This window comes from Coregonus lavaretus, assembly GCF_964263955.1.
Source record: "Coregonus lavaretus genome assembly, chromosome: 24".
In the NCBI taxonomy this organism is placed as follows: Eukaryota; Metazoa; Chordata; class Actinopteri; order Salmoniformes; family Salmonidae; genus Coregonus; species Coregonus lavaretus.
Genome location: NC_140011.1, coordinates 37,626,424 through 37,650,623, shown reverse-complemented (window position 1 = coordinate 37,650,623; position 24,200 = coordinate 37,626,424). Strand labels below are relative to the sequence as shown.

The 24,200-nt window shown below is 46.3% G+C and overlaps 1 protein-coding gene across 1 annotated transcript; it reads left to right on the top strand.

The window, feature by feature from the left end:
• Positions 1-12,627: 12,627 nt before the first annotated feature.
• dpp3 (dipeptidyl-peptidase 3) lies at positions 12,628-24,194 on the top strand. Its single transcript, XM_084140746.1, has 18 exons — positions 12,628-12,701; positions 16,113-16,443; positions 16,740-16,829; positions 16,926-17,063; positions 17,212-17,286; positions 17,539-17,629; positions 17,759-17,889; positions 18,026-18,156; positions 18,259-18,317; positions 18,427-18,621; positions 18,759-18,871; positions 19,198-19,290; positions 19,569-19,631; positions 20,988-21,112; positions 21,242-21,362; positions 21,552-21,731; positions 21,865-22,027; positions 23,597-24,194. Exons 2-18 carry the CDS (start codon positions 16,174-16,176, stop codon positions 23,737-23,739), a joined length of 2,181 nt encoding a protein of 726 aa, XP_083996872.1. The 5' UTR covers positions 12,628-12,701; positions 16,113-16,173; the 3' UTR covers positions 23,740-24,194.
• The last annotated feature ends 6 nt before the right edge of the window (positions 24,195-24,200 follow it).

Sequence of the window (24,200 nt, the reverse complement as noted above, 5' to 3'; positions counted from 1 at the left end):
GCATAGATCCTCCCTATGCAACTGGATCCTGGACTTCCTGACAGGCCGCCCCCAGGTGGTGATGGTAGGCAACAACACATCCGCCATGCTGACCCTCAACACGAGGGCTCCTCGGGTGCGTGCTTAGTCCCCTCCTGTACTCCCTGTTCACCCTTGACTGCGTGGCCGCGCACGACTCCAACACCATCATTAAGTTTGCCGACGACACGACGATGGAAGGGGTCAGAGACCTGGCAGTGTGGTGCAAGATAAGGGGAGAGGGGGCAGGGTAAGGAGAGAGGGGACAGGGTAAGGAGAGAGGGGACATGGTAAGGGAGAGGGGACAGGGTAAGGGATAGGGGACAGGGTAAGGAGAGAGGGGGTGGGGTAAGGAGAGAGGGGACGGGGTAAGGGGAGAGGGGACAGGGTAAGGGGAGAGGGGACGGGGTAAGGGGAGAGGGGGTGGGACGGGGTAAGGGGAGAGGGGGTGGGGCAGGGTAAGTGGAGAGGGGGTGGGGCAGGGTAAGGGAGAGGGGGCAGGGTAAGGGGAGAGGGGGCAGGGTAAGGGAGAGGGGACAGGGTAAGGGGAGAGGGGGTGGGGTAAGGATAAGTGGAGAGGGGGTGGGGTAAGGATAAGTGGAGAGGGGGTGGGGTAAGGAGAGAGGAGACAGAGTAAGGGGAGAGGGGACAGGGTATGGAGAGAGGGGACAGGGTAAGGGGAGAGGGGGCAGTGTAAGGGGAGAGGGGACAGGGTAATGGAGAGGGAACAGGGTAAGGGGAGAAGGTAAGGGGAGAGGGGACAGGGTAAGGGAGAGGGGACAGGGTATGGAGAGAGGGGACAGGGTAAGGGGAGAGGGGACAGGGTAAGGGGAGAGGGGACAGGGTAATGGAGAGAGGGGACAGGGTAAGGGAGAGGGGACAGGGTAAGGAGAGAGGGGGTGGGGTAAGGATAAGTGGAGAAGGGGGTGGGGTAAGGATAAGTGGAGAGGGGGTGGGGTAAGGATAAGTGGAGAGGGGGTGGGGTAAGGAGAGAGGGGACAGGGTAAGGGGAGAGGGGACAGGGTATGGAGAGAGGGGACAGGGTAAGGGGAGAGGGGGCAGGGTAAGGAGAGAGGGGACAGGGTAAGGGAGAGGGGACAGGGTAAGGAGAGAGGGGACAGGGTAAGGAGAGAGGGGGTGGGGTAAGGAGAGAGGGGACAGGGTAAGGAGAGAGGGGGTGGGGTAAGGGGAGAGGGGACAGGGTAAGGGGAGAGGGGACGGGGTAAGGGGAGAGGGGAGAGGGGGTGGGGCAGGGTAAGGGGAGAGGGGGTGGGGCAGGGTAAGGGAGAGGGGGTGGGGCAGGGTAAGGGAGAGGGGGCAGGGTAAGGGGAGAGGGGGCAGGGTAAGGGAGAGGGGACAGGGTAAGGGGAGAGGGGGTGGGGTAAGGATAAGTGGAGAAGGGGGTGGGGTAAGGATAAGTGGAGAGTGGGTGGGGTAAGGATAAGTGGAGAGGGGGTGGGGTAAGGATAAGTGGAGAGGGGGTGGGGTAAGGATAAGTGGAGAGGGGGTGGGGTAAGGAGAGAGGAGACAGGGTAAGGGGAGAGGGGGTGTTGTAGAAACATTTGACTAGATAATCAACTCAAAAATATCTCTCAAGACATCAGAGCCTGTGAATTTAAGAATTTAGACTTTATTTAAAAAACAAAGCCGAGCCTTTTTCCAAAGAGACAAAGACTGTCCCTTTTTCGCCAAGAGCTCAATTTTATAGCCACATGTACAAACATTCCTAACTTTTTTTTAGTTCGTACCACCCTCTCATTCGATCATTCTATTGGCTGCGTGCCTAGGCCCCTTCTCAAAAGCCCCTTCTTAAAAAACTAATGTAAATGCAAACCAGATGTCTAGAACAACCCCATGGCCTCAGTTTAAAAACCCCTGTAAAATAACACATCATATCCTTAATGTCTATATTCATTATTTAAACATATATCTGGATTATAAAATATCAAACATGTTCATTCTGTTTCACCATTATCATTTCATAATACATTATAAAACATTTATCATTCATCATCCTCTCAGCCCCTGAGATGATATGCATGTGGCCATGTGTCAGGTCATAAGGTCATAAACATAAAGAAACGCAAACACTAGCTCCATTGTTACTTCTATCTCCACAGCCATCACGTCATTGACACTCCTAAACCAGCTGCAGGAGTTTTCATGTAAAACACATAATTATCTCTGCTCTGAATTCAACTGGCTCTCAATCCATAAACACTCCAAGGCATATAGATTTTCAATTTTACAACATATCCATGCTTATTACTAATATTATTATTTTACCTTTGACCTTTCCCTAAACTTGCCTTCATGATACATAAAATAATACCACAGGGGCAGTGTAAGGGGAGAGGGGACAGGGTAATGGAGAGGGAACAGGGTAAGGGGAGAAGGTAAGGAGAGAGGGGGCAGGGTAAGGGGAGAGGGGGCAGGGTAAAGGAGAGGGGACAGGGTAATGGGGATGGGACAGGGTAAGGGGGATGGGACAGGGTAAGGGGGATGGGACAAGGTAAGGAGAGAGGGGGTGGGGTAAGGATAAGTGGAGAAGGGGGTGGGGTAAGGATAAGTGGAGAGGGGGTGGGGTAAGGATAAGTGGAGAGGGGGTGGGGTAAGGAGAGAGGGGACAGGGTATGGAGAGAGGGGACAGGGTATGGAGAGAGGGGGCAGTGTATGGAGAGAGGGGACAGTGTAAGGGGAGAGGGGACAGTGTAAGGGGAGAGGGGACAGGGTAAGGGGAGAGGGGACAGGGTAAGGGGAGAGGGGACAGGGTAAGGGGAGAGGGGACAGGGTAAGGGGAGAGGGGACAGGGTAAGGAGAGAGGGGACAGGGTAAGGAGAGAGGGGACAGGGTAAGGAGAGAGGGGACAGGGTAAGGAGAGAGGGGACAGGGTAAGGAGAGAGGGGACAGGGTAAGGAGAGAGGGGACAGGGTAAGGAGAGAGGGGACAGGGTAAGGAGAGAGGGGACAGGGTAAGGAGAGAGGGGACAGGGTAAGGAGAGAGGGGACAGGGTAAGGAGAGAGGGGACAGGGTAAGGAGAGAGGGGACAGGGTAAGGGGAGAGGGGACAGGTTAAGGGGAGAGGGGGAAGGGTAATGAGAGGGGACAGGGTAAGGGAGAGGTAGAGGGGGATGGGTAATGGCAGAGCACATTCTTCTTCTATTATATAAAATAAGTCTCACGTATCAAAATAGCAATTTATTTTTATCTTGACTAACTTCGACACTCTTTCATCGCCCCCCATACAAAAATTCCTCACTTGCTTAAAGGTGCAATATGCAGAAATCACTCCGCCATTTCTTCGTTTTTAATTGATTACATTTCCTCTCAGTTACGTTATAGGCCCACGTAGTTGGTTGGAAGGCGGGCTTGGGGATTCCGGTGGTTGTGTTAGAGACGTGGGTTGATCGGAGCAGCAGTATCAATTGTTGATAGAAAATCTAACTTAACTAGGTGTGGCGGCGGTTCGGCACGGTTCGGCTGTGACTGGGTCAGAGATGGTGGAAGATAGTGATGGAGAAGAAAGTGAAGCAAGTATGGAACATAGTGGTACAAATAAAGGAGGGAGTAGGAAAGAGAAAAAGAAAAAGAAAGCGGGAGAGCATGGGAGTAGGGGTTTGAAGGGGAGCGAGAGGTCTATGGAGGCAGAAAAGTACGTTTGAGGAGAGCAACATAGTTTCCAACGCTAGCGGCAGTTCGGAGGTAGAGAGTGCCGAGGAAGGGCAAGATAAGATGCGAGGGGAACATGGAGGTGAGGACAGTCTAAAACAGAGAGGATTCAGCCAATAGTGAAAGCTGCTGGGAGACATCTGAGTATGACAGGGTTGACATGGGAAGAGGTTCAAGATTACCTCAATCAGCTGAGGGTGGAGTCATATATTACTGGATCTAATTTATGGTGGTAGTACTACAATGGAATGCTCCAAGCCTGTTGGCTAATGGACAGGAGTTCAAGCAGTTCATTGTGGATGTGCCAGCTAAGCCTGATGTGATTTGTGTGCAGGAAACATGGCTCAAACCGACTATGGAGTTTATCATACAGGGATATGTATTGGTTCGTAGGGACAGAGATTTAGAGAGGGGGGGGTGTGCCACCTTCATAAAGCAAGGACTTCCTTACAGGATGCTAGGCAAAGGTATTGAACAGAAGTACGTGGTGGTGGAGGTGTGGTTGAGAGGAGGGGTGGTTGTGGTTGTGAACGCCTATAATCCTTGTCAGATATTGGACCTGAAAGTGCTGGAGAGGGTGGAGGGCCAGGATAGAAGTAAGGTAATGTGGTGTGGGGAGTTGACAGTAGGGAGTGATCATTACCCCATAGTATGTACAGTGGGCCAGAGGGAGGAGGAGGTGTCAGTGGATGGAGTATGCAGGTGGGTGTTTGGAAGGGCAAAGTGGGAACAGTTTCAGGAGCTGAGTGAGCAGGTGATGGCTCAGGTGGATATGAGAGGAGATGTGGATAGTATGAATAACTGGGTGAGAACAGCGTTAGTGGGGGCAGCTACTGAGGCTATACCTAAGAGTTCAGGGAGGAGGAGGAGGAAAGCAGTCCCATGGTGGACGGAGGAGTGTGGGGCAAGGGTGAGGAGTAGGAACAGGGCATTTAGAGTACTGAAAAGGACGCATAACTTCCAACATCCGATTCAGTATAAGCAGGCCCAGGCCCTGGTGAGGAGAACTATCCGTCAGGCAAAGAGGTCATGTTGGCGTCAGTTCTGTGACACCATTGGAAGGGTGTCACCTGTGGGAGAAGTGTGGGGGATGATTAAGAGGATGAGTGGGGTCAGAAGAGAGTGGGATTATCCAGTGTTGACGATGTGGCAGTAACAGATTTACATTTACATTTTAGTCATTTAGCAGACGCTCTTATCCAGAGTGACTTACAGGAGCAATTAGGGTTAAGTGCCTTGCTCAAGGGCACATCGACAGATTTTTCACCTAGTCGGCTCGGGGATTAGAACCAGCGACCTTTCGGTTACTGGCACAACGCTCTTAACCACTAAGGTACTCTGCCCTCTCCAGATGAGGAGAAGGCAGAGATGATGGCCAAAGCGTTTGTCCAAGTGCATAGCTCTGCAAATTTGTCAAAGGAGGGGGAGAGAGAGAACGAGAGAGGAGCACCCTGGAATGTTGGATAGGAGAGAGGATGTAAATGATGTGTTGAATGCAGCATTTACCATGGCAGAGATGAAAAGGGTAATAGGTAAGGCTGGGTTAACTTCACCTGCGAAATATGAGGTGTGCCATGTTATGTTGGCCCATCTTAGTGATGAGGCACTGGATACGGTATTGGTGTTGTACAACAGAGTGTGGGAGGAGGGGAAACTACCAGGCAGCTGGAAGGAGGCAGTAGTGGTACCAATCCGGAAGGGAGGGAAGGATCCAACGAGGCCAACAAGCTATCGGCCAGTAGCTTTAACATCACATGTATGTAAGATTATGGAACGTATGATTATGGAGAGGCTAACTTACTTCCTGGAGAGCAGGAGGCTAGTGTCGCCACATCAGAGTGGGTTCAGGAAGGGTAGGGGAACTATGGACCCAGTGCTCTACTTAGAAGCAGAGGTCAGGAAGGCTCAGGTTAACAAGAAGACTGTTGTAGTTGTCTTTTTTTATGTGGAGAAGGCATATGATATGATGTGGAAGGAGAGGTTGTTAATCAAGCTTGATATTATGGGGAAGGAGGAAGAACGTACAACTGGATAAAGGATTTCCTGTTTGGAAGGTCTATTCAGGTGAGGGTGGGGAAGTCTCTATCAGGCAGCTACCTGGTGGATAACGGTACACCACAGGGGAACGTGATTAGTCTTCTGTTGTTCTCAATCATGATCAATGATGTTTACTCTCAGGGGCGGCCGGATATTGGGAGGTTGTTATTTGCAGATGATGGGGCCTTATGGAAGAGGGGAAGGGCCATACATAGTCAGGAAGGTACAGGAAGCAATTGGTGAGGTAGAGCGGTGGGGCTTCTGGTTCTCTGTAGAGAAAACAGTGTTCTTTTCCAGGAGGAAGGTGGGAGATGAGGTATGCTTGAGGTTATATAGGAGAAACTTGGAGAGGGTGGGGTCCTTCAGGTTCCTTGGGGTATACTTTGATACTAGACTGACCTGGGCAGAACACATTGAGAGAGTGGTTGGAAAGTGTAAGAAGGTGCTAAATGTGATGTGCTGTCTGACGGGGAAGGAGTGGGCGTTCCTCATTGATCCGATCTGTAATAGACTACGGCAGTATAGTGTATGGTTTGGCAGCCCGGACCTGCTTGTCATACAGGGCCAAGGACTCAGAATATGTAGTGGGGCGTTTCGGACCTCCCCAGTGGCTGCACTACAGATGGAGATGGGGGACATGCCATTGCATATTATGAGACAGCAGCTGGCAATTAATTATTGGGTCAACCTACAGGGACATGGGGTGTCTCATCCTGCAAAGGGGATTTTACAGGCATGCTGGGAACATGAGCGAGGACAGAACACAAGCTTTGGGTGGGTGGGTAATACCCAGGCAAAGGGGATGGGACTGTATGGAAGGGTTTAGTCCAAAAATCCACCATGGCTACTCCCGTCTCCAGTAGTTGATCTAGAAGTATTGGAGAGACTACAGAAAGATAGGGAGGGGGTTGATCCATCTGATTTGTTTAATAGACGTCTGGATACTGTAAATCAGGATTGTGTGGCCATTTACACAGATGGTTCTCAAGATACAAGGACAGGACGTACTGGGTCAGCATTTGTAGTGCAGGAATGTGGGGTGGCAGTCAGGAAACACATTACAGATCATCTGGCTGTATATGCGGCGGAGCTGATGGTCATACTGTTGGCCTTGCAATGGTTGGAGGAAGTCAAGCCAGACAGAGTAGTTATTTGCTCTGATTCATCTGCAGTGTTGATGAGTCTGCAGTCTGTCGTAGTAAATATAAAATGTTATAGATTGATCTGAGTAATATGTTGTGTAAAATGGTCTTATAAATGCTGTTACAGGAGTGTGTCATGTGTCTGATACTAACAGCGGACTGTTCTGTGTCATGTGTCTGATACTGTTGTGTTAGTTGTCTGTGCATAACATTTTAGTGGCGAACAATGGACAGAGGACCATATCTTGTCACCAGGTGGCCAAGGACAACACCCACGCCACAGGCCACAATCACTTGTTGCTCCCCACGAGTTTCCCTTGAGACACACACACACACACACACACACACACATCTCACTGTGGACGCACACTCATTCTCAACTCCCCTGTCTACTGGTCGGGTGCCAAGGGCAGAGGACTCTGCCGTGCACCAATGGGGCATCTGCTCTGGACAGAGCAGACCCGCCTCCTACGCCTCGGGAACCAATCAAGGGACTAGAAGAAGGACCCCTTCCTTTATGTTACATTGTATAAGTAATGCTGTAAACTCTGTTTATCCATCCTTCTCAGCTGACACTATTAGCGTGGCATATGATTAGGTCCATGCATGTTAATTAGCAGGATCCCATGCATGTAGCTTGAACAGTACCAGCTATCTCTGTTTTAATAAACTGCCTTTTGCTTAAGCAAATTCCTCTCTGTCTAGCGTCGTTGGTTTTGTACTTCCTCTCCAATTATGTGTTCACCAACAAATTGGTAGCAGAGGATGGTTTCTAATTCGATCTAAAAAGTTGGTGCGAGAGGAAAAGGCAAATCATCGATCTAAAAACAGACGGAAGAGTGACCTGAAATCCAGGAGACATCAACTATTCGTCTTGCCTCAGGAACCTGATCAGAGCGCGCTCTTCTAAAAAGGTAAGCAGAGCCTGTTAAAACAAAATCTTGCATATTGTATTATAGACCAATACCAAATTATGATCAGTAGTACTGAGTGTGAGTATGAATACTTGTTAAATAATTTCCATCCTAAATGAATTAAGGCATAAATGAGATATCTGGTACTGTGAACACTGAGAACTGTGATTATATTATGAATACTGATGGTTGTATATTATGAGAGTCTTACCAGTGGCTGAATACTGATGGTTGTATATTATGAGAGTCTTACCAGTGGCTGAATACTGATGGTTGTATATTATGAGAGTCTTACCAGTGGCTGAATACTGATGGTTGTATATTATGAGAGTCTTACCAGTGGCTGAATACTGATGGTTGTATACTATGAGAGTCTTACCAGTGGCTGAATACTGATGGTTGTATATTATGAGAGTCTTACCAGTGGCTGAATACTGATGATTATATTATGAGAGTCTTACCAGTGGCTGAATACTGATGATTGTATCCTATGGGTTAAATTGCGATTTAACACAGTATGTGGATAAGATTTGACCCATAATCTAGATTCCTAAGGGACCCAGTTTGAACTGAGACCTTTTGCATAAATCCTATTAGGGGAGGTCCTACCCTATAGGTTGCGAGGAGGTTGAAGTTAAACTGTGGCAGAGTTCTAGACATTAGGTGGGGGAGAATCACCGAAACTGACCAGAGGTACTAAATTCCCGGGGATTCCAGTTATCTCTGTGATTTCACACTTAAAACGTTCCATATAAATGGTTGTGTGAAAGGTACAATTAAGCTGAGACTAAGTCCTTCCTAGTGATCGAGTTGTCTAAAAAAAAAAAATCATTTGATAGGGATCCAGTTGCTTCTGTGACTTCACATAATGAAGGTGCCTTTTAAGGTTGTGTGAAGGGTGCAGTCGAACTGAGACTATGTTTTAGGACGCTCTGGTAATCTAAATTCATTAGTTGCTTCTGTGACTTCACATGTAAAATTAATCCTTACATAAGGACGTGTGGAGGGTGGCAGTCGAACTGACAATATGTTTTAGGACGCTTTGAGAACCGGAATGTATTAAGCATTGTAATTCCAATTGGCTTTTGGTTGTGTGTTTTTATGTATTATAACGTGTAATGGATGATGGGAAGTTATAGTGAGACTTATGAAACTGAATACCAATCTGTGGAATTGAGTGAATTTGACCTAGGCTTTCAGGAACCAGGGACTGGGGAAACTGGTATTGAATTTGTGCATGATTCTAGAACAAGCGTGAGATAACTAAAGCGTGGTGTGTGCTGTGTGTAGAAATTACTGCATTGGTGTATGTGATTGGAATTCTGATTTTTATGATAATGATTGCATTACACATAATATAAAAACAATCAGCCTCTTTATATACGAGGGTGTCGTACATGAGATAAGTCTGTATTGATACCGATAATACATCCTTGGAAATAAAACACCAGGGACGGGATAAGTGTATAAAGATAGTAAAGCAAAATGGCAGGGCCAAACCCAACCATACCCAAATTTTATGAATACCTAGAACAACGAATGACAGAGAGAGCAGAGGGAGAGTTGAGAGTAGGGACATGGGAAATAGAGGAGAGTAGGAGGGTGCAACCTAAAAAATCTGACACAATGTGTGTGAAAGGGTCTCCTACAGTCGCCCCAGACACCAGCACCACTCCTGGCCCCACCTCACTATACAGCCTAAAAGGCACCATGACTTTTGGCCCACAACCACAACCATGGCCTCAGCAAGGCACTCCACCAAGTCCTCCTAGAAGAGGGAACTACCTGTGCTACAACTGTGGAAAAACTGGACATTTTAAAAGAGACTGTAGAGGAAAGGGAGGACCCCCACAACAACCATAAACCCACCTGTCTGAACTCCAGGTGCCCGAAGGCGTGATCCTCATCCAATACTACTACCACCGACATCACAGACTGAACTCAACCAAGGCGATATAGCACGGTTGCAGAGCTCAGCAGGACCCTATGAACACTCAGTCTGGGCCCAGGAGGGGGCGGCAGAGGACAGGACGAACTCTGGACGTGCCATGATGGAAGACTAGTTGAACCAGCTAGACTCTGCCCAGAACTGTTGAGTGAGGCCCACGGGCCCACGCACGAGGGAAAGTTTAAGACCCTCCAAAAGTTCCCACACATCTGGTGGCACCCTCACATGACAGAAACTGTAGACAGGTTTTCAAAATGGGTAGGGGCAATTCCTACAGAAACTACAGAATAAGAGGATGCTAGGTCAGTCATTAAGTGGCTACAAACTGAATTAATACCCAGGTACGGTATACCAAGGCAGATAAGATCTGACAGCCACACGTTTTAGCAACAAAACATCTGAGAGAGGTGGAGGAAATGTTCGGAATCATGCACAGATTCGGTTCAGTAACATCCACAGTCCCAGGGACTCGTGGAACGCGCCAACCTAGCCAAGGGAGGGAGGTCATATGCCCTCCCTTGATGTACAACAGATAGAAATGACTGATTATGTGAAGAAATTGACGGAACTTTCTGCAGCACTCTCTTCTCAGGTGCGGAAGGTCCAGGAGAGGGAGCTGTCGGGAAGTACGCTGCCACTGAAGGTAAAAGTGGGAGACTGGGTGAGGGTAAAAGTCCACAAGAGAAAGTGGCTGGAACCCAGGTGGACTGGACCGTACGAAGTGAAGGAGGTTACTTCACACTCAGTCCAGGTCAGAGGTAAATCAGGCGCACCCTGGCACCATCTAACTCATTGCACACCAGCCCCCACTCCTTCTAGATCACTGACAGAAGTCAGGGCTGATTTGAGCAGCCAAAACCAAAATTTGACACCAAAATGAAGATGAAATAGAATTTGAACAACAGCTTTGATGTATTTAATCGTGCACTAGAGGGGGACTAACATTGTTTAATTAACTAGCCATATAATCACTCACTAGAGGGGGACTAACATTGTTTAATTAACTGCCCATATAATTGGTATGCTAGAGGGGGATGGTTGAATGTTTTTTACCATTGCATTATGCGTTATCATGTTTTGTTTTCTTTCCTGCATTATTGTTTTTCTTTTAAGACTGATTCAACTATGCTTAATGCCAACATAATTAATGGATCACGTCTAGAAGACGTGAAGAGGGGGATTTGTCGTAGTAAATATAAAATGTTATAGATTGATCTGAGTAATATGTTGTGTAAAATGGTCTTATAAATGCTGTTACAGGAGTGTGTCATGTGTCTGATACTAACAGCGTACTGTTCTGTGTCATGTGTCTGATACTGTTGTGTTAGTTGTCTGTGCATAACATTTTAGTGGCGAACAATGGACAGAGGACCATATCTTGTCACCAGGTGGCCAAGGACAACACCCACGCCACAGGCCACAATCACTTGTTGCTCCCCACGAGTTTCCCTTGAGACACACACACACACACACACACACACACATCTCACTGTGGACGCACACTCATTCTCAACTCCCCTGTCTACTGGTCGGGTGCCAAGGGCAGAGGACTCTGCCGTGCACCAATGGGGCATCTGCTCTGGACAGAGCAGACCCGCCTCCTACGCCTCGGGAACCAATCAAGGGACTAGAAGAAGGACCCCTTCCTTTATGTTACATTGTATAAGTAATGCTGTAAACTCTGTTTATCCATCCTTCTCAGCTGACACTATTAGCGTGGCATATGATTAGGTCCATGCATGTTAATTAGCAGGATCCCATGCATGTAGCTTGAACAGTACCAGCTATCTCTGTTGTAATAAACTGCCTTTTGCTTAAGCAAATTCCTCTCTGTCTAGCGTCGTTGGTTTTGTACTTCCTCTCCAATTATGTGTTCACCAACAAGTCCTTTAGCTCACGTAGCAGACAATACCTGCTTTATGATCTACTACAAACCCATGGCAGGATTAGACAGATGGGTATACAGATGGGTCCCAGCCCATGTGGGGTTGGAGGGGAACGAGGCAGTTGATGTACTGGTTAACAAGCACTTAGTAGTGGGGATGTTGATGTTGTAGTTTCAATTAGCAAGGCAGAGGCAAAAAGCTTAATATGGACAGTGATGGTGCAGAGATGGCAGGAGCAGTGGAATAGAGATAATAAGGGAAGGCATTTATTTCAAGTACAGAGGAAAGTCGGGAAGGGGAGGATGGCAGGAAGGGACAGAAGAGAGGAGGCTATTTTTTACTAGATTAAGGGTGGGACACAGCCAGTAGAATAATACTTTAAATGTGATAGGAAAGCATCCAACAGGAAAGTGTGATTATTGCCAGGAAACAGAGACCGTGGAGCATGTATTGCTACAGTGTGGGCAGTATTTTCATTTTTAGTCATTTAGCAGACGCTCTTATCCAGAGCGACTTACAGTTAGTGCATACATTATTATTATTATTATTATTATTTATTTTTTATTTTTTTATTTACTCACAACCCTGGCGTTGGAAACGCCATGCTCTACCAACAGAGCTACATCCCTACCGGACATTCCCTCCCCTACCCTGGACGACGCTGGGCCAATTGTGCGCCGCCCCATGGGTCTCCCGGTCGCAGCCGGCTAGCTCTGCGCCATTGCGCCACTCGCCACTGCGCCACTCAGGAGATCAGAAGGAAAGAGAGAGGCTGAGATCTAGTATGAGGGAGAAGGGAATACAGGAAATTAGTTTAAAGAGTACATTGAGTAGAACCTAATTAGATATAGTCTCAAATATTTATTTTTTAAGAGCAACGGGGCTGGCATGTAGGATTTAGTTTCTGCCTGTCTCTGGCCCATACTCCAGTACAGTAGGTGGCAGTAATGTACCATAACGTTGGATGCCAACCGCCGATAAATCCCACCGAAGAAGAAGGCAGGCGGGGTTGGCATCGAACGAACATAGGAAGTGAATTTGAGAGTGAGATTGCAATTTGACGTTCAGACGTGTCCACAAATAATCAGGTAGTGTAGCCTAATACAAACTTGATTTAACGGCAACAGAAAGATACTAATAATCACTGCTGGATGTGTCGTTGTAACCTGATTCAAGGCTTGCGTATTTGTAAATGTACAGTAGCAAGCGACAGAAGAACTACTCACTCAACGTTAGCTTGCCGGCTGACTAGCTAGCTAAGGTTAGCTGTTAGCCAGGGGTGTATTCATTACGGAAACAGTTTACTGTTTAAGAACCAAACCGAGCAAATGGAACAAAACGGAGAGGGACCTACCTGAATTTGCTCAATGGAAACTCTCGGTTTCTGTTACAAAACGTTTTAACAGACGAAACGTTTTGCAACAGAATCGGCGTAATGATTACACCTCAGTGCATAGCGGTAGCTGGATAACTAGCTACCGGCTGCTACCATGTTCTACTATTATATAAGTTAAAATGTGTATGGTTAGTAGCCAGCTAGTAGCCAGCAGATCCGACCTGCTTTCTTACAATTGGCTAGGGTCAGAGAGACTTTATGTGTAGATTAAAGGTCACAGCATGCTCCCCATCCGAAACAGTTTGTGCATATATTATGCTAAGATTTTGTGACCCACGGACCTTTTGTAGGCCCAAATAAAATAATTATGTATATTGAACAAAAATATAAACGCAACAACTTCAAAGATTTTACTGAGTTACAGTTCATAAGGAAATCAGTCAATATTAATTAATTAGGCCCTAATCTATGGATTTCACATGACTGGGAATACAGATATGCATCTGTTGGTCACAGATATATTTTCTTTTTAAAGGTAGGGGCATGGATCAGAAAAGCAGTCAGTATCTGGTGTGATCACCATTTGCTTCATGCAGCGCAACACATCTCCTTCACATAGAATTGATCAGGCTGTTGATTGTGGCTTGTGGAATGTTGTCCCACTCCTCTTCAATGGCTGGGAGAAGTTGCTGGATATTGGTGGGAACTTGACCGCACTGTTGTACAAGTCGATCCAGAGCCTCCCAAACATGCTCAATGGGTGACATGTCTGGTGAGTAAGAAGGCCATGGAAGAACTGGGACATTTTCAGCTTGCAGGAACTGTGTACAGATCTTTGTGACATGGGTCCATGCATTATCATGCTGAAACATGAGGTGATAGCAGCGGATGAATGGCACAACAATGGGCCTCAGGATCTCGTCACTGTATCTCTGTGCATTCAAATTGCCATCGATAAAATGCAGTTGTATTCGTCGTCCGTATCTTATGCCTGCCTGCCCATACCATAACCCCACCGCCACCATGGGGCACTCTGTTCACAACGTTAACATCAGCAAACCGCTCGCCCACACGATGCCATACATGTGGTCTGTGGTTGTGAGGCCTGTTGGACATACTGCCAAAATCTCTAAAACGATGCTGGAGGTGGCTTATGGTAGAGAAATTAACATTCAATTATCTGGCAACAGTTCTGGTGGATATTCCTGCAGTCAGCATGCTAATTGCACGCTCCCTCAACACTTTTGTCATCTGTGGCATTGTCGTTTTAGAGTGTACTTTTATTGTCCCCAGCACAAGGTGCACCTGTGTAATGATCATGCTGTTTAATCAGCTTCTTGATATGCCACACCTATCAGGTGGATGGATTATCTTGGCAAATGAGAAATGCTCACTAACAGGGATGTGCACAACATTTGAGAGAAATAAGCTTTTTGTGTGTATGGAACATTTCTGGGATCTTTTATTTCAGCTCATGAAACATGGGACCAACACTTTACATGTTGTGTTTATATTTTTGTTCAGTGTATACATATTTTTTGGAAATCAGTCCGGGTCTCAACTTACTTTTGAGAGGTAGAATAATAAAATACACAAGGTGCAATTTCGAAATGTGGTTGTGCATCAGCAGTCACTCAATTAGCCAATGTCAGCAAAACAAATTGGATTGGTAAATTAGTCTAGTGGCCAGCTATCTAAACTTGTAGTAAGCATGGTTGAATTACAGACTGGGATGTGGGGCCCATTGATCATCCGTTATATTAAAAACGGAAAACATTTTCCTCAACCCTATTGCAAAATGTGTAGAATTGCAGGAAATTAGCTGTAAAATTGCAAAATCTTCTCCGCCCCATGACAAAATGTGTACAATTGCAGGAAATGAACTTTAAAACGTAATTGTTTATCTTCACTGTAACGAGGGGGGCTGCTAAAAAAATTTGTGGCCCCCACCTCCATCAAAGTTACCCATCCCCGATCTAAACAGCTGTGAAATATATTTTCCATACCTAAAAATATTGTATTTTCAGCTGTTTGAAGCTGGTGTACAAAACTGAAAGTAAAAGCTCAACTTAAGAACAGGAAGTATAGAAATAGTGCACATAGAACATATCTACCACTTTTTAGACTTGCTTTCAATGAGAATGACCGATGTATAACTCACATTTCTTTGTGAATTTGGTCGGGTCACCCAAAAAGTTACTTATTGCAGTTTTAAGGGTGTGTCTACACTTGACACTTCAATGCGACTTCTGCTATTAGAATCGAAGATCGGGTCTAATCGCATTGTGGTCGGATTGTGTTCAGACCTGGTTGACCACTTCAGGTAGTGGTCAGGGACACATTGTGTGTGATGTTCTCCTCAGTCTGGATGCAGTCATGCTACCGAAAGCACATACAGTTAGCAAAGTCAGCAGCACTCCACACACAAGTCTCCATAAAACGTGTGTTTTGGTAGCAAGAGGCACCTTTTTTCATTAAATGTTGGCGGAAATACGTTCCTAGCGTGTGAGGAATGTGTTTGCTGGCATCATAAATGCTAGCTAGCTAGCTAGCTTATTTAGACAAAATATTTTTTGTTTGGCTAGTGTTATGCTAACCTGTTAGCTGGCTACAGTAGTTGCCATCAAGTTGTTGTTGTGTTATTATCAGATTTAGCATGTTCCACCATTTGCTGAATGCGTTGTACTCCTAATTGTCCCATTATCCCAACTGTTACACCGAAAAGATTGAACGACTGCTAGTCTTTCCGTAAAACTGTCCTATTTGTCCTCATGCTAGGTAGCAGAAGTCACAGCAGCCATGGAATGGCAGTGTCAGCCAATCCGCTCCTTTGTTGTTAAACGTGACGTGCCTAGCATTAGGACGAAAACGGCAGTCTACTTAAAAACTAGCAGTGTCTTAATCTACACAGGAAGCCTGTCCGACCCTAGTGCAGCTGTAAGCAAGCAGGTCGGATCTGCTGGCTAGATTGCTAGCTAACAGACAGTCTAACTAGCTAGCTGTCTAGATAGTTTTGATTGCTTCATCAAGCAATGTATTTAGTTAAAGTTACAGCCAGGAATGATTCTCAGAACTTCTCACCTGAAGACTGTGGAAATGTAACCATGCATCTAGAAACATTTTTTGGAGCTAATAAGATCATGCATTTTGTTTACATCTACAGATTCTGAACTGTGAGCGTTGTGTTGACGAGGCAGCCGCAAGCGTCCAGATTGTTGTTCACTATGGTGGACTCTCAGTACTTCCTCCCCAATGACATTGGGATCTCTGCGCTGGACTGTACTGAAGCCTTTCGCCTGCTGTCCCCTAGAGAAAAGCTCTATGCACACTACCTCTCCCGGTCTGCCTGGTATGGAGGACTGGCAGTGCTGCTGCAGACCTCGCCTGAGTCTGCCTCCATCTTCGTTCTCTTACAGAGGCTGTTCCGCAAGCAGCCACCAGCACAGCTGGAGAGCATGGCCACTGCAGCTGGACTTAGTCCTGAGGAGTACCAGGTCAAGTAATGCACCTGCCTACAGAGCCTGGAGAGAAAGACTGAGTCAAACAATGTATACACCATAGAATTAGAATGTGTACACACACACACACACACACACACACACACACACACTCTGATGGTACATGCTAGAGTTCTATCAGAATGTAGGCTATAGAGTACAGAGTACACGGTGAGTTGAATACGTCACACATCCACTCCACCTGCCCAGGCATCCAGCCTGTTGTAATAAACATGTCTTCTGTAACTCAGCCTGACTAGATAATAATAGCTATTCTTCTTCTCTGTTTGTAGGCCTTTCTTGTTTATGCTGCTGGTCTCTATGCCAACATGGGAAACTACAAGTCATTTGGAGACACCAAGTTCATTCCCAACCTCCCCAAGGTAGATCATCCTCGCTTTTATAACTGAATGTATTATTTTAAAAAGCCTTGACATAATCACGGTGGTGGCCTCTAATAACCACTCATTGCGGTATAGGAGAAGCTGAAGGACCTTGTGTGGCAGAGCCAGGCCTTCCAGGACAGCCCCAGTGAGATGGAGGCCCTGTGGGACAGCTGCTCCACCCTCCTCTTCTCCCTGGAGGACCAACAGAAACAGCTGGGCTTGGGGGACAAGGTGAGACACTTCCTGATGCCAAGCTCTCATCCCACTCATGCCTTATGTGGTGATTGGTCCACTTATTGCCAGCCTTAGTTGTTTAAATAAATCCTGTATACTGTAGCCTAGGTGTTGATAATGATGTTGCTTTATTTCTTGTTCTCAGGGAATCACCACATACTTCTCAGGGAACTGTTGCTTGGAGGATGCAGAGTTGGCCCAGAAATTCCTGGATTCAAAGGTGTGTATTCAAGTTTGTCTTATGTCTGTGTTATTAGTATTGCAGGATTTAGGCGGCAGGTAGCCTAGCTGTTAAGAGCATTGGGCCAGTAACAGAAAGGTCACTGGTTCGAATCCCCAAGCCAACTAGGTAAAAAATATGTTTATGTGCCCTTGAGCAAGGCACTTCACCCTAATTTCTCATGTAAGTCGCTCTGGATGAGAGCGTCTGCTAAATGACTAAAATGTAAATATATATGTGTCTCCCTTACAGAACCTGAGTGCCTACAACACACGACTGTTCAAGAACAAATCAGAAGGGAAGCCCAACTATGAGGTGCGCCTGGCGTCAGCTGTGCAGAAGGGTGAGAGTGCCATGTCCTTTTTAAAAAGCTATGCTAATTGAGGAAACACTGGTGGTTGCTGGTTCTTTTTCTGTTAATGTCAGTAATGCATTCTCTTTATTAAATCCCCCTTTTCTGTCATTGCTGTAGACTGTGCAGTGGATGGGGAGGGGGAGACCAGGTGTGGCAGATATGACTTTGAGGACTGTGTCTTCACGGTGTCCAGGGGAGACTATGCTTACCTCATGAAGAAAGTGAGTGAAAATCTGGAGAAAGCGAAGGTGAGTTCAAACAGTATCCTAATTCAAATGAATGTTTGTCCCATTATCAATTAAAGAGTGTATGTGTTTCGAAACTACTAGTGCATCTTAAAAATGTACGTTTGGTCTCATGTGAACGTCTTCACCTTGGTGACAGGACCATGCTGCCAATGAGAACCAGAAGCGAATGCTGGAGGAGTATGCACGGAGTTTCACCTTTGGGTCCATAGAGGCGCACAAGGAGGGCTCTCGTTTCTGGATCAAAGACAAGGGACCCATCGTTGAGAGGTGAGAGAGCACTGCCCTCCACATTTGGCCTTCCACTCTGGATTAAAAAAGAAGTAGCAATCCATTCATTTTCTGTTCCTCTTTTTTCTATTTCTCTCCTAGTTATATTGGCTTTATAGAGAGCTACAGGGATCCCTTTGGTTCCAGGGGAGAGTTTGAAGGTACAAATGAAGAAGCAAAGCATGTATTATCAATATCACCCCTATTATCAGGACATATTTTGGAAGACTCCTTGGTGATCTTATTGGGGTTTGTCTTGTCTTCCCTCAGGCTTTGTGGCTGTGGTGAACAAGGCGATGAGTGAACGCTTTGCTAAGCTGGTGAGCTCAGCTGAGGTGCTGCTGCCAGAGCTGCCATGGCCAAAAGACTTTGAGAAGGACCGCTTCCTCCTGCCAGACTTCACCTCCCTGGACGTGCTGACGTTCGCTGGCAGTGGCATTCCAGCTGGCATTAACATTCCCAACTGTGAGTGCCACTTCCAACAGACTCTTTATCCCTTTAATATTGACATGACTGACCCACAGTGTCTTATGGTCTTGGAAGGATCTCTTAATGACTTCAGCTTGACGTTAACTCTGAGTGTGTGTCTGATCTGTGTCCAGATGATGACATCAGACAGTCGGAGGGCTTTAAGAATGTCTCCCTGGGCAACGTGCTGGCTGTGGCCTACGCTACCCAGAAGGACAAGCTCACCTTCCTGGATGAGGAAGACAAGGTAATCAACATCCTCACTATGACCTCCTCAGTACCAGGTGTAAGGCCCTGTGTTTTGGGCAATCGTGTGTCATAGCAAGGTTTTATCCTGTATTTTTTGCCAGAAATTGTAATTAGACCAAAAATGAAAGCAATTGTCTTAGAATTGTTCTGGACAATCTGACATCAAAAGAAAAGGGGACAAGTTGATGAAAAAACTTTAAATAAATGTTAAAATCCAGGTCATGTGGCATTATTGCGCAAAACACAGGGCCCTATCAAAGATACAATTATGTCTTAGTCTGATCTTGATCGGTTCCTTCAATGGTCTCTCTGTCTGTCTTTCAGGATATGTACATTAAGTGGAAAGGGCCCTCCTTCGAGGTGCAGGTTGGCCTCCATGAGCTGCTGGGCCATGGCAGTGGGAAGCTCTTTGTCCAGGTGAGAGAGCGAGAGTCCTCCATCCATGCTCATGTCATGCATGGTCTGTCTTTGCATCCATAGTCCTGTCTATGCATTTGAGTGGTTACATTTCTCCAGCTCAATACCCCCCCAGCTGTTTACCATAACAGTGGCGAAGTGCCCCGCTTTGTTATTGATCAAACTGCAGATTGCTCCTTTAATATCTAAATGTCTGGTTTCTAGCTACAGCCATTGTATTTCATGTTATGAAGATTGTGAATGATTTATTGTGTCATTATGTGCTGTCATGTGTACAGGATGAGAAGGGGACTTTCAACTTCGAGCAGGATAATGTTCGCAATCCTGAGACTGGAGAACAGGTGAGTCTATACATCAGTCGTTTGGTATCATAAAGATAGGCTGATTCTGAGAGAGCATCATTTATTGTTGGGGTGAAGTGACATACACTACATGACCAAAAGTATGTGGACACCTGCTCGTCGAACATCTCATTCCAAAATCATGATCATTAATATGGAGTTGGTCCCCACTTTGCTGCTATAACAGCCTCCACTCTTTTGGGAAGGCTTTCCATTAGATTGTTGGAACATTGCTACAGGGACTTGCTTCCATTCATCCACAAGAGCATTACTGAGGTTGGGCACTGATGTTGAGCGATTAGGCCTGGCTCGCAGTCGATGTTCCAATTCAACCCAAAGGTGTTCGATGGGGTTGAGGTCAGGGCTCTGCAGGCCAGTCAAGTTCTTCCACACCGATCTCGACAAACCATTTCTGTATGGACCTCGCTTTGTGCATGGGGGCATTATCATGCTGAAATAGGAAAGGGCCTTCGCTAAACTGTTGCCACAAAGTTGGAAGCACAGAATTGTCTAGAATGTCATTGTATGCTGTAGCGTTAAGATTACCCTTCACTGTAACTAAGGGGCCTAGCCCGAACCATGTAAAACAGCCCCAGACCATTATTCCTCCTCCACCAAACTTTACAGTTGGCACTATGCATTAGGTAGGTAGCGTTCTCCTGTCATCCGCTAAACCCAGATTTGTCCATCGGACTGCCAGATGGTAAAGCGTGATCACGCCAAAGAAAGCCTTTCCACTGCTCCAGAGTCCAATGGCGGCGAGCTTTACACCACTCCAACCAACGCTTGGCATTGCGCATGGTGATCTTAGGCTTGTGCAGCTGCTTGGCCATGGAAACCCATTTCATGAAGCTCCCAACGTTGCTTCCAGAGGCAGTTTGGAACTTGGTAGTGAGTGTTGCAACCGAGGACAGACAATTTTTACGCGCTACACGCTTTAGCACTCGGTGGTCCTGTTCTGTGAGCTTGTGTGGCCTACCACTTCGTGGCTGAGCCGTTGTTGCTTCTAGACGTTTCCACTTCACAATAACAGCACTTACAGTTGACCGGGGCAGCTCTAGCAGGGCAGAAATTCGACGAACTGTTGGAAAGGTGGCATCTTATGACGGTGCCATGTTGAAAGTCACTGAGCTCTTCAGTAAGGCCATTCTACTGCCAATGTTTGTCTATGGAGATTGCATGGCAGTGCTCGATTTTATACACCTGTCAGCAACGGGTGTGTCTAAAATAGCTGAATCCACTCATTTGAAGGGGTGTCCACATTCTTTTGTATATATAGTGTATCTATGATCTTGATTATTCTTAGAATTTCTGGTTTGATTGAGTATTGTGTAAAGTATGGTTTCTGTGCTTCAGATCACCACCTGGTACAAAGGCAATGAAACATGGGACAGCAAATTTTCCACTATTTCTTGCTCCTATGAAGAGTGCAGGGCTGAGTGTGTGGGGCTCTACCTCTGCCTCAACAAACACGTGCTCAGGTCTGTTTATCCATACTGGTGTACACACATACATACTCTGTTACTTACTAAAGCTACATCAATATATAAACAGTGATCTTATGTGGGTTAGGATGATCTAACGAGGATGTTGTCCCTGTGGGTTTGCAGTATCTTTGGCCATGAGGGCGAGGATGCAGAGGAGGTGGTGTACATCAACTGGCTCAACATGGTCCGAGCTGGCCTGCTGGGCCTGGAGTTCTACACCCCTGAGAGCAAGAGCTGGAGACAGGTCAGCTACACTAAAGTTCAATCCAGTACATCAGCCTGTCACTTTACTTGATCATGCTATCTTTCTTACTCTGTAGCTCTTTGAATGGCTTCCCTACAGACTGTGAGCTAGCCCCGCGAGCCAGCATGATCTCGCTAGCTAACATGAATGGTTCACTGCAGAGTAAACCTCCTGTTCTCTCTGTCTCAGGCACACATGCAGGCTCGCTTTGTGATTCTGCGGGTGCTCCTGGAGGCTGGCGACGGGCTGGTGACTCTGAAGGAGAGTACAGGAAAGGATGGGTGCCCAGATGCCCTTATAACGCTGGACCGCAGCAAGGTCCACACTGTGGGCAAAGCTGCCATCGAGAGGTTCCTATGCAAACTACAGGTACAGCCGTAGAAGCCTAGAAAATGTCTTGATCATGGCTGGGATTACAGGGGTAAATTACCAGCCATCAATATTCATACAAAAAATCTAATCAGGTCTCCTATTTGACCCATTATCATCTCTGTCCCTGCAGGTCATCAAGTCCACAGCTGATGTGGAGGGAGGCAGAGCTCTGTATGAGGGCTACTCAGCCGTGTCAGATACTGGTTCTCACAACTTCCTGCGCCTGCGTGAGACTGTTCTCCTGCGCAAAGAGGCTCGCAAGATGTTTGTTCAGGCCAACACAAGGGTCAAAGGTCAGTCTTTTTCCCCTCTCCTAATGCCAAGACACGTCTACATTTAAATGGCACTTCATATACACTACCGGTCAAAAGTTTTAGAACACCTACTCATTCAAGGGTTTTTCTTTATTTTTACTATTTTCTACATTGTAGAATAATAGTGAAGACATCAAAACTATGAAAAAACACATATGGAATCATGTGGTAACCCAAAAAGTGTTAAACAAATCAAAATATATTTTATATTTGAGGTTCTTCAAATTGCCACCCTTTGCCTTGATGACAGCTTAGCACACTCTTGGCATTCTCTCAACCAGCTTCACCTGGAATGCTTTTCCAACAGTCTTGAAGGAGTTCCCACATATGCTGAGCACTTGTGGGCTGCTTTTCCTTCTCTCTGCGGTCCGACTCATCCCAAACCATCTCAATTTGGTTGTGGAGGCCAGGTCATCTGATGCAGCACTCCATCACTCTCCTTCTTGGTAAAATAGCCCTTACACAGCCTGGATGGCTCATTGTACTGTTGAAAAACAGATTATAGTCCCATTAAGCCCAAACCAGATGGGATGGTGTATCGCTGCAGAATGCTGTGGTTTGCCTGCACAGACAGTGTCACCAGCAAAGCACCCCCACACCATAACACCTCCTCCTCCATGCTTTATGGTGGGAAATACACATGCAGAGATAATCTGTTCACCCACACCGCGTCTCACAAAGACACAGCGGTTGGAACCAAAAATCTCCAATTTGGACTCCAGACCAAAGGACAAATTTCCACCGGTCTAATGTACATTGCTCGTGTTTCTTGGCCCAAGCAAGTCTCTTCTTCTTATTGGTGTCCTTTAGTAGTGGTTTCTTTGCAGCAATTCGACCATGAAGGCCTGATTCACACAGTCTCCTCTGAACAGTTGATGTTGAGATGTGTCTGTTACTTGAACTCTGTGAAGCATTTATTTGGGCTGCAATTTCTGAGGCTGGTAACTCTAATGAACTTATCCTCTGTAGCAGAGGTAACTCTGGGTCTTCCATTCCTGTGGCGGTGCTCTTGAGAGCTAGTTTCATAATAGCGCTTGATGGTTTTTGCGACTGCACTTTGTTCTTGAAATGTTCCGTATTGACTGACCTTCATGTCTTAAAGTAATGATGGACTGTCGTTTCTCTTTGCTTATTTGAGCTGTTCTTGCCATAATATGGACTTGGTCTTTTACCAAATAGGGCTATCTTTTTTTATACCCAACCTAAGCTGGTTTAGAGAATGCCAAGAGTGTGCTAAGCTGTCATCAAGGCAAAGGGTGGCTATTTGAAGAATCTCAAATATAAAATATATTTTGGTTTGTTTAACACTTTTTTTGGTTACTACATGATTCCACATGTATTATTTCTATAGTTTCTACTAAGTAGAAAATAGTAAAAATAAAGAAAAACCCTTGAATGAGTAGGTGTTCTAAAACTTTTGACCGGTAGTGTATATCTTCCTACTAAGTGGTCTACCTTCTTCATGGAAAGACTTATCACCTGGCCTAAACCATTCTAATAGCACATACGCCATTGGTATTCTAAGACCTGATGTATTGTGTGATGCAGGTGAAAGTGTGGAGCTGGTGGAATACGAGGGCAGTGCAGCCGGACTGATCCGCTCCTTCACAGAACGGTTTGCAGACGACGCCGAGGAGGTGGAGGCCCACCTGCTAGAGCTGAACAAGAGGGATGCCCCCTGCTGGTGCTGAGTGAACAGTGCAGATACACCGCCAAAGCAGTGCTAAGACCCAGACATGCTACTGCCCTGCCCACGCCTGCTCCTGACTGAAACACCCCTGGCCTGGCCTGCGTGGACCTGTCATAAGAAAGGATCTTTCAGTGCACTGTCAAATGCATTTACAAATCAGTCGAGAGTGGAATGCACACGTGGTTATGGCTGTGATTGGGAGACGAGAGGCACAGTTTGAAACTACGTTAAGCCCCTATCATTATGCAGTTGTTATTTCTCCCTTTCAATTTCAGGAAGGAAAGTGTAAACAATCTGGTGTGAAAGGACCTAGCGGTAGGAGCTTGAAGTCAGTTTGAAATGAGGCCAGAGTATAAAAAAGCTAAGTGACTCAAGGGGACTACACGGTTCACCGTCAACTGTGTCAATCAAATCCCAACCACCATCTTATTAAACTTTTATGTTGACACATTTCAATTGCTG